General features: G+C 43.4%; 2 protein-coding genes and 1 pseudogene across 2 annotated transcripts in view; 2 read left to right on the top strand and 1 right to left on the bottom strand.

The window, feature by feature from the left end:
* MTOR (mechanistic target of rapamycin (serine/threonine kinase)) overlaps nucleotides 1-16,742 on the bottom strand; it is a 223,792-nt gene that overhangs the window by 125,806 nt on the left and 81,244 nt on the right. The window lies entirely within an intron of this gene.
* On the top strand, nucleotides 8,319-8,783 carry LOC102848110 (annotated as a pseudogene).
* On the top strand, nucleotides 10,297-15,607 carry ANGPTL7 (angiopoietin-like 7). Its single transcript, XM_006885757.1, has 5 exons — nucleotides 10,297-10,666; nucleotides 13,090-13,190; nucleotides 13,984-14,178; nucleotides 15,042-15,240; nucleotides 15,438-15,607. The coding sequence occupies exons 1-5, from the start codon at nucleotides 10,297-10,299 to the stop codon at nucleotides 15,605-15,607; spliced, it is 1,035 nt and encodes a 344-aa protein (XP_006885819.1).

Genomic DNA, 16,742 nt, shown 5'->3' with positions numbered 1-16,742 from the left:
AAACAGACTTTCAAGGAATATTCAACCTGAATCTTTCCGATCATATGGAGATTTTTTAAAGTATTTCTTTGAGATTATTATGATTGTTTTATTTGTTTGTGTATAAAGGATGCTCATCTAGATGATAACATAATTATGATAAAAACAAAAGGGGGGAAATATGGGAAGCCAATACTAAATATTCGTAATAAACTGCTATTTAAATAAAAACCAAAAAAAAACCAAACCAAAACCAAACAAGGGGGAAAAAGAAGTCTTTAACAATGGATTTGCTCATTCTAGTATCTTTATCTTCCAGTTTCTTGACTGCAACTTCTAAGAGTGACTGGAGCCAAGGAAGATGAAATCACTGAGAACTCACTATTTTCTCCATGGTGTCATTTACTGGTCCAGTTGTAAAGACTTTTGCTTTATTGTATGTTCATGTATAATTCCTACTAAAAAGCTGTAGTAGTTGATCTTCAGTAAGTGATTCAGGTTCTCTTCACTTTCTACATTGGAAGTGGCTTCTTTTAACTCACCACAAAAGCAGTCACATTATTCTAAGGTATTTTCAAATCTGAGCTAGATGCTGTGGAACAGTAGAGGCTTATTACTGAAACGGAGCTATTTTCCCCACAGAAAGGCCTTGGGCTACAGTCAAAGCCTCTCAGGTCCTTTGTCCACTTTAGGAGAAACCTCGATCGCCTCCACCCCTCCTTACAGGTCCTCATGGATGGTCCGTCAGCTTCTATCCTGAAAAACAACACTTGGCACAATCTGCAAAATGCTTTCAAAGGCAAACTCTTATATGCTGAACTCCCAGGCAATCTTTAGATCTGGCAGTGACACGTTTACACTGCAGTGAGCAGACCTGACTCCTTGAGTATGGCTGAAAAGAAAAGGGAATTCAAGAAAACGGCTACATATTCTATCCATAAAGATAAAGTCTGTGCTTACGCTTTCAGTTACAAGAGGTTTCCTTGATCCTCCCACGTGCTGCTGCTTGGACTTTTCCTATAAGGGGTCCAGATCACTAGAGGTGCCCTGGCACTGTTGACAGTAGCATGAACCCACAGGTTTGGAATGTGTTTTTGCCGAGAAATGAGTAATTTCAAGTAGATCATCACCAAGTGTGGGTTCCCCCCTTTCTTCCAGCATAGGTACGGGAACAGAAGAGGACCATGTACCTTTTCTGGAAGCCAGGAAGCAACTGTAAAAGCCTTCCAAGCAATGCAATAGCAACACCTTGAGAACATATGTTTAGAATTAAGATCCAAGGGGCGATTTTTTTCTCCCACTGAACCCTCTGGCCGGAGACTGTAAAGCCCAGTCACCCTGACCAATTAATTGGTTGCTCAGGCACAACTGGCTCAAATTCCCTAACATTCTTCAAGGATGACAGGTCTGTTTTCCAGTCAGCGCTGCCCTGGCCCCAGTGGCAGGGATTCAGCCCCACGGCAGCACTGCGGGGCACCAGGTGGTTCAGGACCTGGTCTCCTGACTTGGTCCTATTACTCCTGTCATGGCCTTGTCTCTGTCTGTGTATGATACTGAAATGACAAATTAACGGCATCTGATTCTCCTCTGGGGACACACAAAATCTGTTAGGCCCCTCGGATAAATTATAAGGAATATAACTGCTCAGAGATAAGGCTGTTTTTATGGAGACTTTTTTTTTTTTTTTGGGTTCCATCTTCAACCATGTGTGGCCCCTCAGGCTGCGATGAAAGTTAATTTTCAGGCCACTACAGATGGAAGTAATTTTAGAAGGTGATAAAACTGGAAATAACCAAGGAGAGAGAATGAAGTTTCAGAACAGAAAAGACTTATTCAAGGCAGATGAGAGCATTCTAGTTAGAATTCATTCATTCAAAATGGTCTAACATATTAGTTTTTTGTGCTAAATGTCAGATACTAATAGAGTAATAGAGTTACCATTAAGAATCATTAACCTTAAATATGCTAATGACGTGTCAATTAACAACCTTTCCTGCTGAAAGTTAGGAAGACTTGAAGCACTTACTGATCAAAGCCATTAGACTTCAGTATGGATTACGGTTCAACAAAAACCCCAAATCCTCACAAATATACCAAGAAAGAACAATATGATAAATGGGGGAAAAAAACCCTGAAGTTGTCAAAGATTTTATTTCACTAGGATCCACAATGAATACCCATGAATCAGTCAAGAAATCAAAAGGTGTGCTGCAAAAGGCAAATGTGCTGCTTCTGTTAGGTGCCTTTGAGTTGCCTGACTCATAGTGACCCTGTGTACAACAGCTCTGAATCCTGCTCCAGCATGAGCCAGTCTCACTGTCCCTGACACAGCTACACTTATAACCCCAGTCACTGAGTCAATCCATCTCATTGAGGGTCTTCCTCTCCTGTGCTGTCCCTCCACCCTCCCAAGCAGGATGTCCCTCTCCAAAGACTGGTCCCTCCTTTCAACATGCCAGAGTACGTTAGACGGAGCTTCAGAATTCTTGCCTCCAAGGAACAGCCTGGTTTCACCCTCTCCAAGACAAATCTGTTTGTTCTCTTAACAGTCCACAGTTTATTCAGTACTCTTCTCCAGCACCACAGCTCAAAGGCATCAATTCTCCTTCTATCATTCCTAGTCATTGTTGAGCTTTCTGATGCACAGCATGTAATTGTGAAGACTCTGGCCTGGCTCCTGTACACCTTAGTCTCCAGACTGACATTTGCAAGGATCTCATTCAAGTGTTAAAGAGCACGATGTCCTTTGAGGACTACAGTACATCTAATTCAAGACATAGTATTTTCTTTTTTGTTCCATTTATTTTCTTTTTAAAAAATAGTCTTTCCAATCACCTCATACATATGTGAAAATTGGACAATTAGTAAAGAAGACTGAAGAATTGATACTTTTGAATTGTGGTACTGGCAAGTATTTAATACACGATGTGTTAATATAAACAAATCTGTCTTAGAAATACAGCCATAATGCTGCTTTGAAGTGAGAATGGTGAGGCTTCCTTTTCCACACTTTTGGCCCCTCGGGAGAGGTTAGTTTCTGAAGAAGAATAACATGTTCTCATGATCTGCACCATGCTTGATCCCACCGTTGCAGTCCCATTTCCTTGGGCCTCTTCCTCTCTGTCGCTAACTCTCTACTTTTCCAAGTAGGATGTCTTTTTCCAAGGACTGGCATCTCCTGACAAGATGCCCAAGGTATGTGAGACATTTCACCATCCTTGCCTCTAAGGTGCGCCTGGGTGCTTTTCCTCCAAGTTTGTTCCTTTGGCAATCCATGGTATATTTAACACTCTTCACCAACAGCACAATTCAAAAGTATCAATTCTTTGTTGGTCTTCCTTATTTACTTTCCAAATTTCACACGACTAGGAAAGCAATGGCTTGGGTTAGGAATACCTTACTCTTTAAATTGACACCCTTGCTTTTGGGCACTTTAAGAGGTCCCTGTCAGCTGATATGGCCAATGTAACAAATGCATCTTCTGATTTCCTGAGTGCTGCTACCCATATAAAACCTATATAATTTATAGTGTCTGCTGTCAGAGAATGTCACATGTTTTATATGCATTGTCTATTTGAAAAATAAGCTTCTTATTAAAGATACAAACAGTAAAGTATATATGTAAGCATACAGACTGATAAATTACCACAAAGTGAAAACACCTTTGTAACTATCACTCAGACCAAGAAATGGAACACAACATACTTCCAGCATCTCAGAAGCACCCTTTCTTATCCTCAGAGGAAACCACTGTTTTGACTGGTAACACAAGTGGGTTAGTTTTGCCAGTTTCTGAACTCAATACTGTTTATGAGATGCATCTGTGTTGCATTCAGTTGGGATCCCTCCCCCTTTCTATTGCTGAACAACCATTTACTAAAGAAAATACAACTTATCCACCTTATTTTTTATAAATGCCAGTGATCGAAGGACCAGACAAGTTGTGGGATGACATGAAAGATATCATCCATGAAAAGAGTAATAGTGCATTACAAAGAGTGAAGAAACAAAAAAATGAAAATGGATGTCACAAGAGACTCTGAAAATTGCACTAGATTGTCAAGAAGTCAAAACAAAGGGAAGAGATGCTAAAGTAAAAGAGTGAACAGGAGATTTCAAAGGTAGCTCAGAAAGACAAAACATAGCACTATAATGAATGTACAAAGAGCCGGAATTGGAGAATAAAAAGTGAACAACTTTCTTGATATTTTTCAAGCTGAAAGAACTGGAAACAAATTCAAGCCTTGAGTTACTATGGGCAAAATCTTGAATGATCCAGGAAGCATCAAAAGAAGATGGAGGGAATACACAGAGACCCTGTCTCAAAAAGAACTGGTCAACACTGAACTATTTCAGGAAGGACCATATGATCAAGAGCCAATGATAATGAAGGAAGACGTTCAAGCTGCACTAAAGGTATTGGGAAGAAGAAAAAAAAAAGCCCAGGAATCAAAGGGATACTAACTGACATGTTTCAAATGATAGTTACAGCCCTGGATGTGCTTACCAGTCTATGTCAGGAAATTTGGAGGAGAGCTACCTGGCTGACTGACTGAAGAGACCCATATGTGACCCTATTCCCAAGTAAAGCGACAAGAGAATGTGGAAATTATCAAATAATATCATTAATATCACATGCTAGCAAAATACTGGCTGAAAATAAAGAACAGCAGAAGAATGTCTATTTGTGCTTTACTAACTATGCAAAAGCATCAGACTATATGGATTATAATGAATTATGGCTAACACTGAGAAGAACTGAACTCCAGAACGCTTAATTATTCTCATGAGAAACCTATACCTAGATCAACAGGTTATTGTATGAACAGAGAAAGGGTTTAAAATGAAGCAGAGCATGTGTCAGGGTTATATCATCTCTCCATACCTATCTAATCTGTATGCTGAGCAAATTGCTCAATAAACTGGACATTATCAAGAAGAATACAGTATCAGGATTGGAGTAAGATTCATCAGTAACTGCATTTTGCAGATGATACAACCTTATTTGCTGAAAGTGAAGAGAACCTGAAGCACTTGTTGCAGAAGATTAAAGAATACAACCTTAAAAAAAAGAAAAGAAAATACAGCCTTCAATATGGATTGCACCTGAATGTTGTGAAGACAAAAATTCTCATCCCTGGACTGATAGGCAACAACATGATAGATGGGGAAAATATTGTAAACTGTCAATGTCTTTATCTTACATGGATCCACAATAACATCCTAGGTCCAAGCAGTTAGGAGATGAGGAACATACTGCACTGGGAAAGTCTGCAGTCAGGGACCTCTCAAAATTATTGAGGAGCAATGATGTCAGTCTGAGGACTAAGGTGCATCTGATTCAGGCCATGGTCTTTTCAATCACTTGCTATGCATCTGAGAGCTGGACAATGACAAAGGATGACAGAAGAAGAATGTGGTGCTGGAGAAGAGTACTGAATATCCCATGGAATGACAGAAGAACAAACAGATATGTCTTAGAGAAAGTACAACCAGAGTGTTCCTTGGAGGAAAAGATGATAAAGCTTCGTCTCACATACTTTGGGCATGTTGCTGGGAGAAGCTATTCCTTGGAGATGAACATCATGCTTGGAAAGGTGGAGTGATGGTGAATGAGAGGAAGACCTTCAACCAAACACATCTGACACAGTGACTGCAGCAATGGGTTCAAGTATGTCAGAGATTGTGAAGGTGGCACAGGATAGGACAGGGCTCAGATCTGTTGTTCACAGGACCACTATGGGTCACACTTGACTTGATGGCACCTAAAAACAAGAGCAACATTGCTGATGAACCCTTAGGTTGTGTTCAGTTTGGGACTATTACGTGTGGTGCTACTATGAAAGCTCTAGCACATCTCTGGTGCATGACTGCTCATATTTGTTGGGAATATATCAAGAAGAACAGATGAGATATAGCTATGCTTTGCTTTAGAAGCTACTACCAAACTGTTCTCTGAAGTAATTTTACCAGTTTTCCGTTTCACTTACTGTGTGTGCACCTCTCAAATACTCTCCATTTTTTTTTAAATACTCTACACTTTCATCCAACGCTTGGCATTTTCCGTCTTCTTCACTTCAGCCATCCTGGTGTACAGTGGCATTTTATCATGTTTTCTCCTTGGTGTATAGTGATAAGCTGATTATGGTTTTAATTTTCCTATGCAAACCTAGTCAAAATATTGGCAAAATATCCATGCAGGCATTTTCACAAAACAGCATATCCAAAAAGCCAGTAAGCATATGAAAAGCTGTTCTGTGGGAGAAAGATACACTGTCCTCCCATCACGACTTATGGTCTCAGCAATCTGATGGTGGGTTGTCATGAGTCAAGAATCGAGTCTGAGGCAGTGCGTGAGGGTATATAGAAATATACGTACAGAGTAAGGCAAGCTGTGATTCAACTCATTAAAAGGTTTCTGAAGGAAAAAGTTTATATGAAATATATAATGAAGCAAGACAAGCTCTTCTGACATTTATTCACGTAACAAACTCCAAGAGCCTGGTGCTGAGAGAGTCGCTGATTCCTTTGCTCACTAATTTTGAAAATGATGGTTTAAGGCAGGCAGGTGCAGATTTTTTTTTTTAAGTACAAGTCTTTTCTGTTAAAAATGTATATATTTTCCAGAGAATGAGAGAGGACATTCCTATTTGAGTGGAAATCCAGGCTCTAGGCTCTCAAGCTCTACAATGAGCTCTAACCCTTGGTGCCAACTCAAAGGTTGCTGAGTACAAGCACTGAAATTTCTGAGAAATTGTAGGCTAACCAAACATTGTCTGGTTTCTCCCCCATTAAAAATATAGGCTTTATTTTTTGCAAGTATCTTCCAGTATCTCCATGTTGACCTTTGTTTACCACCATTAAAGTAGAGAAAAGGAAAAACTACCAGCTATCTGATCCAGGTTTTCCATATTTTCTGTTAATTCACATTTTCATGGTCAATCTGCTTACTAAGAGGCAGAAAGGATTAAACACTTCTCAAAGAAGGGGGAAAATCACTCCAGTCAACCACATTCTTCATGGTTTTCTCTGGTAGCTTAGCTTTGCTAAAAACACAGGCTTATTTTCTTAGGTTAGAAATTCATGTTGTGAAGTACAGATAATCTTCTGGCATGGGGAATTTTCCTAATTAGCTCTTTTGCTCAAAATTTTGGGCAAGTTTATTGACATGTGGGCAGCTTAGGTAACCTAAAGGGGAAAAACCCCCAAACAAACCTTTAAACAACTTGAAAAAAGTTTTCTGTTTTCAACTTAAGCCTTACGCAGTTTCCAGAAAATAAATGCAAGGGACTAGGCTTTCATGTTGAAAGCTTGATGATTCTGCTCCAAACGTATGAACCCCTTGCTATCTTTCCTAGAAAGGACTGCTATATGGATTGCAGGTATGAATGATTGATTAATTTTCTGTCCAAATATATTAAAACTAGTCATTGTATTTTTTTGGGTTGACAGGGGAACTGGCTACTGGAAAGCCCAAACAAAAAGCTGGCTGGAACACCAAAAGATCAATTCCCTTTTACAGTTTCTCTACCGCATCACCAAATGAGTTCAAAGGGAGCAGAGCTGCACATAGTCTTGCATATAATGATATGGTCCATGGTACTTCTAAGATATATGGTTTAAGCTTGGCCTTTGATGCCCAGGAGACCACTCTGAAGACCCTCATAGAGATAAGTAGACTCTGCAAGTTGCTGACAGCTTAGGGCCAAGCTAGGTTCTCAACAGTGAAATGAACTCTATGGAGCCAAGTCTACTGTGCACATCTGGACTAGGTATTTGCAAGGCAAACAAGGACCAGCGAGTGGTTTAGAGTCTTCTAAGCAGAAATGACAAAGTGCTGCGGGTGCCAACAACATCCTTACCCCTATAGTAGGCAAAAGAGAGTAGGGCTGTGAGAAAATGAAAATGAACCCTGGTTCACGTCGATCCCCAACCGCTCCTTGGGTTGGAGGAAATAAAAACTATGTGGTAACTGCAGCTGCCTGAACAGAAAAGCTCTGAGACACCAGAAGCCCTCCCTCACTGGAAAAGGGCTCTGAAGGCCTACGGCTGAGAAAGAGTGGCCTGTGAGCAAAGAGTCCACATAAATGTTAATACTGTAAGTAACTCTGTGACTCTCCACATCACATGGAAACAGCATGCTGTAAAGACCAAGTTACTGTGTTAAGAACAGAGGGACCTCTGTACACACTCTTAAGGAAAGGCTTATTTTAATGATGCTTGCTGGAATTCTAGGTTTATTACATTTGTTTTCAAAGGAGAAGTGTCTTCCAAATAGGATATATAAAAAATTGAGAGTTCCAGGCCTGCAGGCGCCATGCTCACTACTCTCTGCCATCATGCCGATGTTTGTGGTCAACACGAACGTGCCTCGCGCATCCGTGCCTGACGGGCTGCTCTCTGAACTTACCCAGCAGCTGGCGCAGGCCACCGGCAAACCGTCCCAGTACATCGCAGTGCAAGTGGTCCCAGACCAGCTCATGGCTTTCAGTGGCTCAAGTGACCCTTGTGCGCTCTGCAGCCTGCACAGCATCGGCAAGATCGGCGGCGTGCAGAACCGGACCTACACCAAGCTGCGGTGCGGTCTGCTTTCCCAGCGGCTGCACATCAGCCCCGACAGTCTACATCAACTACTATGACATGAATGCGGCCAAGGTGGGATGGAACAACTCCACTTCGCCTGAGGACCACGCTCACTTCCCTTGGTCTGTAGTGGCCCTGCCCTTCGTGGAGTTAAGCCCACCTTCCTGTCCCACCAGGTCTACATCAATTACTATGACATGAACGCGGCCAACGTGGGCTGAGGGCCACACTCGCCTGCCTTGGTCTGTAGTGGCCCTGCCCTTCAGGTCCCAATCCAGCCTACCTCCCTGTCAGGAGAAATAAATGGGTTAGAGACCCCCCCCCCAAAAAATTGAAACAGCTCTATTTTCACATATAAAATCATAAATACATAGACAAAATAATGTCAAACTGGAAAATCTATTGCAGACAAGGGAAATGATACACTAGATATAAATTTATATGGTGATTCTTCTCTCTATATTTTAATGTAATTTCGAAGATTTGAACTGTTGTTGAAATTGTTATGTGCTGTCGAGTGGACAACTCTATGCACAATAGTTCTGAACCCTGCCCTATCCTGAGACAATATGACGCCTCTTATATTACTTTTATAATCAGAAAAAAATTTTACAATATCCTCTTGTCCTCCCAAAGATATTATGCCTAAAAACTGATGAAAATGCAGGAGATCAATCCCAGACCATGACTGGCACTTCTGAGTTCCACCTCTGCTATAACGTCCTCACACTTCCTAAAAACTGATGAAAATGCAGATCAATCCCAGAGCAAGCTTGGCACTCTGAGTTCCCCTTCTGCTGTAATGCCCTGGCTCTTCCTTGCAAAAACGTTAAGTGTGAGAAGCGAATACCAGCCTGCTCTTATGCTGAGGGATCAAAAGAGAAGTAAACAAATACTGTGGATACAAGTTACGATCTTCTTTTACATCCTGAGGGATTTACTTATACTCCTAAATTTTTCTACTTTGTACATTTTTAATATGAGATAATGAACTCCATGCAAAATGAGTATTGTGTTAAATAGAGAATGATAAGCAGAGAAGAGAATGACCAGCCGAGTTAAAGCACATTCATCAGTATACCAAAATACAGCAGAGCCTCGTATAAACAGCGTGGATTACATTAACAGGCTTCCTTGGTTGAATAGAGTCTTATTCTAATTTTTTTTCCCTATCCTCACTCCATGGTTATATAACCTTTAGAATGGAATTTACAAATTCTTCTGAGTCTGTCCTGCTTGCTGATAGAGCTGAGCCAGTGGCTGGCAGAGCCATAATCTAATAGGCGAATCTGGAAATACAACTTCATAGCCTTCTTGTCTCAGCCCAAAGACTGCGCAGGCACTCTTCCCTGGATCCCTCCTCCCTTCCTCTGGCCCAAGTTTAGGCTGACTTCACCCAGCAGGCACCTGACCCTCCCAGATGAGCTGGGAGGGGCTAACACATGCACTGCCTGGCCATGTTTGGGTGGAGGTACAGGGAGCAAATGATATTTAAGATGTGAAACCGGTAGAGTATTCAGGCTGGAACCAAGGGATACAGGATACCCACTTACGGCCTACCTTCAGAAACTCAAGCTCTGAGAAAACTAACAGAGCGAGTGAAGAAAGGAACGAACAAAGTGGCTAGGCAGTCAAGAGAGAGTGTAAAGTTAGAATTTGCTGCAAATTTGCAAATCTCAACTGAGCATATCCAGATTCTTCCAAGAGATTCTACCTCCCTCAGGTCCGAGAACAATGATGATAAAGATGCTCTCTGCTGTGATCTGGCTCTGCATGTTCCTTGTGGCCTTTGTCAGCCACCCGGTGTGGCTGCAGAAGCCCCCTAAGCGTAAAACACCCGGACAGTTGAATGCGGTCGCCTGCTGTGAGGAGATGAAAGAGCTCAAGGCCCAGATCGCCAACCTGAGCAGCCTGCTGAGCGAACTGAGCCAGAAGCAGGAGAAGGACTGGGTCAGCGTGGTCATGCAGGTGATGGAGCTGGAGAGCAATGGCAAGCGCATGGAGGCCCGGCTCGCCGAGGCCGAGGGCAAGTACTCCGAGATGAACAACCAGCTCGACATCATGCAGCTGCAGGCGGCACAGACGGTCACACAGACCTCGGCAGGTAAGGATATGGCCTCATGCTGCTCACCACTTTCCCTGCAAAGAGCCAAGGTCTCCCCATCTAAAGCACTGCCTTTAGGGAACATGCGCATTAAAAACAGTTAGTGCAATGTCTGTGGGACATGCCACTGCCCCTATTTCCCCTTTAGTAACGGTGTAAAGAGTTACTTGATTTCTCATGTTCTAGAAACATATCCAGGAGCGTCAGGGTTGCTTGATTTACACACAGTTTCTACAGGTCAGATGGTAATTCACCACTGTGAAGCACAGAGAGAAGAGACAGTTTGTTCAAAGCCACACAGCAAGCCTTAGAAACAGAGCTGACACCTTTCTGAGCTGCTCCCGCTATACTACTTGCTGCTTCCTTACCATTAGCTGCAAGGCTCTATGTGCACTGTCCACCCCAAGAAGCAGGAATAAACACCCAAACCTGCTGCTGTGGAAGCAAAATTTTGCTAAAGACAGTGTCTGGTGCCCCTAAGATTTAGACGACCTGGGCATTAATAGAATTCTGGGTCTATTCTTTGGGTCTAATTCTTACAGACTTAAGTGTATAGACACTGCACAAAGGCATCTGAAGAATGAATATCTATGTACTGAGAAGGGAAAGACCCTTAAAGGCTCCCCAGTTCTGTGTTTTCTCACTACCTTAGGTAAAATTCCCACTAGGATAACATAAATATTAAATGCTATGCTAAAGTTTCGATTTTCAAAGGTCAAACATAAGACACAGCTAATGTTTTCTTTTGCATAATGACTTGGCTTAGGTAAGCTCAGAGGTGAATTTATTGTTCATAGAATAATGCTGTTTTCTGAAATTATCAGAAAATAATTCATTGTAAAGAGTGCATCATTCTGCAGCTAGGTCATTTCTGGCTGACACTGCAATTCATGGTCACATTATACACCGAATCAAGAAGAAAGAAATGATTAGTTCCTTAGAAGAGAGCTGGGTCTCATGAGTAAGTCAATGGTCACCACACTCTCAATTCAAATGAAAAAATAATTTCAACATAAACTGAGCATGAAACTCTGCTATATAAACCAGAATGCAGAGTGCATTTACTTCTGGACCCTCAGTCTGCAACAGAAAAGCCATTTTCCAGACAAATGGGTTCTCAGTTGATCCATGAGATGAGAGCAGACAGACAGAAGATTAGGCAAGACAGAGGAATCCGACCCTGCCATTTCTGCCCTTCCGAAAGGATTTGCTCACCACCCATCAGGGAGCTTCTTGGGGATCCACTGCAGTTCTTCTGACAGGCCTTGTACTCTTCCTTCCCAGGGGATGACTTCTTGTTTTTCTATTTTATTACTGGCTGCTTGGCCACCTTTATACTCTAAATCAGTAGGCCTTGGAGAAAGCAGTGGGTTAAGATGCTTTCATCAGTAAAAGGACCAAATTTCTGATGGCAAAGGAAGGGTACCCTCATTCCTCTTCCGTAACGTGTTCTTCTGCAGGAGACCCAGGCAGGACTACTCTTTCAGCAGAAGTGCTACATTCTGCCACCTTTTCAAAAGTCTCAGCATAGTGGTCCTCAGAAAAGGACCCCAAGGCAATAACAAACAGGACATCTGGACAGTAGGATTTCTAGCTCTTTGAGTCCCATTAAGGAAGGCGGTCTGTCCCACAGTGCCCTCTGGTATTCACAACTGGGATACACAATTGGGAATGAAGCAGCCGCTGCAAAGTCAGCCAAGGAAGCATTTCTAGCAGCCCCACAGTGAAGATCCATCCCTCTTATGTTCTCAATTCCTTCTTGTAGTAACACTGCCAGGGAGGGCCTCAGAGGGTTCTCTGGGGTGTTTTCATTTTCATTTGAGACTAAGAGTGTTAGTCTAAAAGGGGAAAGGTTAAGATTATAAAAATGTATCTCCTCTAATTAGGGTCTTGGTTCACAGGACCCTAATTTTACTCTCTGGAAAATAGCAACAAAACCCAAACAACCAACAGTAATCAAACTAGAGTTTGGTTAATACGGGCCTTCAGTTTCCTGTTGTCTGAGGAGTCTGAATCTATTAAACAAATGCATCTGTCTGTAACCATGACACTCATACATCTTAACATTTCTCAGCTTCAAAGTGTAACAACTAAAAACAAAACAAAACAAAGAACCAAACAAACCCTCCCCACAAAGTTTAAGAGTATGGCAAAAGAATTCATTTCAGTCCTTTGAAATTCCCTCTGTGGCTTCCTCTCCCTGATGCTTCCCTCTTCTGAGGTAAAACCCCTGCCGCCCTTTCTCCATTTCCCTGCGCACTTCTCCCTAATCCAGCCACAGCCCACTAGTTCACACAGATGCATCTTAGGTAGGAATGAAGCCAGTTTGTTAACATTCAGTTTAGATGCAGCAGGAATGGCCTGTGTGCGACAGTGTCCTGGGTCGGGACGCTCACACAGTCTCTGGTTTGCTCCCTCTGCAGATGCCATCTATGACTGCTCTTCACTTTACCAGAAGAACTACCGCATCTCTGGAGTGTACAAGCTTCCTCCCGACGACTTCCTGGGCAGCCCCGAGCTGGAGGTGAGGACCACGACAGCACACTGCCTCTACACACAGATGTTCTACCATCTGCCCTCCATCCCCTCAAAGGGATGGGAACAAAGGGAATTAGTTATTGTCTAAAGAAAGGGAAACGCAACACAGAGGAGCAAACATACCAAATGTCAGAAAGCTAGTCAAAACACAAAAGTTCAGGCTTCTGTTTTGCCCTTCTGAATTATAATCAACTGAACAGCAAACCCTGAATGTATACTGTTGTTGTTGCTGTGTTTCACAGAGTCAGAACCCACCCATAGCTGACCCTCTGGCGGGTTTTCAGAGGCAGTTAATCGCATGGGAGGAGACTGCCCACCATTCTCCTGCAGAGCAGCCGGTGGCCTCGAGCTGCATGCCTTCAGGAATGCAGCGCAGTTTCCTGACACTAGGCCACCAGAGCTCCCTGAGTGTATATAATACTTATAACCATATTATTACTAATTTAAATCTTCTGTCCTGCTCTAGGGCAGTTATTCTTTGGGGAAGAGAAAAGAGAGAACATGAGAAGGGCATATCAGTATGTATTTTTCCTCCCTGAAAACTGTATGTACATCTGGACTCCCACCTCTACTACCACTCTCAACTCTGGAAATTTCCCCCAACAAGCCCTGCCCTGGCTCACCAACACTGGAGTAGACTCACTGTTACAGTGTGCCAGTGTGACCCTAGGAGTGTGCATACCCACTGGACCTGTGGGTGGGAAAGGACAGAATGCCAGTCCACACACTCCTGCCCCGGCCTGTGCTGCCCTCACCCAGGATTCTCTGCCCTGACCCAGGTGTTCTGTGACATGAAGACTGCAGGAGGTGGTTGGACCATCATTCAGAGACGGAAAAGTGGCTTTGTCTCCTTCTACCAAGACTGGAAGCAATATAAGCAGGGCTTTGGCAGCATCCGTGGAGACTTCTGGCTGGGGAATGAGCACATCCACCGGCTCACCCGACAGCCAACCCGGCTTCGGGTAGAAATGGAGGTGAGCAAGAGCCTGGACCCCTGGGACTGGACTGGGCCACCACACACGTGCACAATGCTGGGGTACTACGCTTATTCAAGTCACTAGAGATTTGCGTCTTTATTATGACAGTTTGCCTGCAGGTGGCAGTATAGTTGAGGAAAAACAGGACTGTGGGCTATAAAGGAGGAAGGAAGCCCAGGCCAGGCCAGAGTAGAGCAAGATTCCCCATCAGCAGGGCCTGGACACTGCTGTCTCTGCTCTGGTCTAGAGAACAAATCCTTGAAATGCCAAGCTTACTGCTATGGGCTGGTACTCCTTGTCAAAGGCATGGAAATCACATGCCTCTTATGACACTTCTGACTAGGATGGAGTAAAAATGGGTATCTAAATGGGCTGCTCCCTGGAGGCAAGACTTCTGAAACTCCATCTGACATACTCTGGGCATGCTGCAAGGAGGAACCAGTCCTTGGAGAAAGACATCATGTTTGGGAGGGTGGAGGGACAGAGAAAGAGAGGAAGACCCGGGATGAGATGGATTGATTCAGTGGTTGAGGTAATGGGGGTAGGTGTGTCAGAGACGATAAGGTTGGCTCAGAATAGAGCAGGGTCCAGAGTTGTTATAAATGGGTCGCTATGAGTCGCAAGCTGACTTGACGGCATATAACACCACCTCACACACGAGAAAGTGAAGGATCAGAGAGAGGGAGAGAGACTATCCAAAGGCATGTGGTCAATCAGGAGAGGAGTGTTGGGAGTCTCAGGTTAGTACAGAACAGAGGTGAACTCGTGATAAAGTCTAGCTAGAGTCATAGATATACAAAGATGATGGTCTGAAACGAAGCCCTGCTGCAGTGCCTCTGAGGCCATTTCCTCCCTGACAGGACTGGGAGGGCAACAAGCATTATGCTGAGTACAACCACTTTGCTCTGGGCAATGAGCTGAACAGCTACCGCCTCTTCCTGGGCAACTACAGCGGCAATGTGGGCAACGACGCCCTCTTCTATCACAACAACACGGCCTTCAGCACCAAGGACAAGGACAATGACAACTGCCTGGACAAGTGTGCACAGCTCCGGAAAGGTGAGATCTGGAGGGGTGAGTGGGTCACAAAGAGAAGTTCAGGAATAGGCCTGGAATTCCACTTGTAGAAGAGAATGGTAATGGTATGGCCGGCGTTCTGGTTTGGAACCTTTGCTATTGGCCTCTACCTGCTTCAAAGGAGAAGAGTGAGGTTATCATCCCTTCCACACAGCTTTTCTTTCTGTTACTCATTGCAGGTGGATACTGGTACAACTGCTGCACAGACTCCAACCTCAATGGCGTTTACTACCGCCTGGGCGAGCACAACAAACACATGGATGGCATCACCTGGTATGGCTGGCACGGATCTAACTACTCCCTCAAACGGGTGGAGATGAAAATACGCCCGCTGGACTTCAAGCCCTAAAAGGAGGCCTGCTGGAGAGACAAATGGAGGTTGGGCAGGGGTAAAGGAGGGGAGCAAGACTGACTAGAAAAGGTAGGGATGGAACACGGCTCACAATCTCCAGCGAGAGAGGAAGTCTCTGAGGAGCCCAAGAAGATGCTATGTACCAAGGATGCTGTAGCAAATGGGAGGAGGCATTCCACACGCAGAGTCCTGAGACAGACTAAGTGGCTGGACTAAGCAGCTCTCTGCCTGTGATCCCTAATATAGCTTGTCTTGTCCTCATTATTTTTCTGTGAAAAAAAAAAAATATTGTGAGGTCATCTATTTCCCTAAGGCCTAGGTCATGTGAAGGGCAGAAGAGAAATGCCTTTGCCAAAAGGAACTATTAAATCTCAGTTTTCAAGGGAGGAGCCCTGGGTGCTAGAGAAATGATGAAAAGAGCATGGTACCGGTGGAGCATTTCTAGTTTTAAATGCTGTAAATTTATCTTTGCTCTACACATTATTATTATTAATATACAGACAGAGCTCTGTGGGTGGTGGACTGACCCAGGTAGGAACAGGGCCTTGCAATCACACTTCTAGCGACCCCCTGCTGGCCTTGACCATGGTGCAGCACTAAACATAGCGAGTAGGGACAGTTACAGGGGAGTCCCAAGGAGTGTGGGTGCAAATCCCACACAGGTAATTGTACAAACTGCCTCCAAATATTCATAGTCAACACAGAGCTCTCTCTCAATAGTATTCTTTTATCTTGTTTATAAGAAATGGCTACAAATAGAAGGTAGATGGCACTATGGTTAATAATCCATGCTGTACACAGCATCTTTCTTTGTAAGAATAAAGTAAAAATATAGTTTATGTTTTAAAAACTCAAGTTTCTTTTCTTTCTACAATAAACTCTTAAAACTTGTTTTCTTTTAAAATTTTTACCAGCACCACTTACATACAGCACTGTTAAACATTTAAATGAAAAATCAGAGAGTGAGTACTGAGAAAGAATAATTCTCAGTATTCAGGGAAACACGGGAGAAACAAAAACTAGAAAAAGAAAAGTTGAGGGGCAAACAGGGCAGGAGAAGCTGACAGGAGACCAGACCCTAGCCCACCTGCCTAACTCCTATCTGGCCATGGCCATCACTTTGATGATCAGG

The sequence above is a fragment of the Elephantulus edwardii genome, unplaced genomic scaffold (genome assembly GCF_000299155.1).
Source record: "Elephantulus edwardii isolate Elephantulus edwardi_28Jun2011 unplaced genomic scaffold, EleEdw1.0 scaffold00045, whole genome shotgun sequence".
Lineage (NCBI taxonomy): Eukaryota > Metazoa > Chordata > Mammalia > Macroscelidea > Macroscelididae > Elephantulus > Elephantulus edwardii.
This window is presented reverse-complemented; position numbering and strand designations above follow the sequence as displayed.

Excerpts from the sequence above, each read along its gene's own strand:
- ANGPTL7 (XM_006885757.1), top strand. The coding sequence starts at position 10,297 with ATGATGATAAAGATGCTCTCTGCTGTGATCTGGCTCTGCATGTTCCTT. Across the intron at positions 10,667-13,089 it reads GGTCACACAGACCTCGGCAG|ATGCCATCTATGACTGCTCT; the intron begins GTAAGGATATGG and ends CTCCCTCTGCAG. Across the intron at positions 14,179-15,041 it reads GGCTTCGGGTAGAAATGGAG|GACTGGGAGGGCAACAAGCA; the intron begins GTGAGCAAGAGC and ends CCTCCCTGACAG.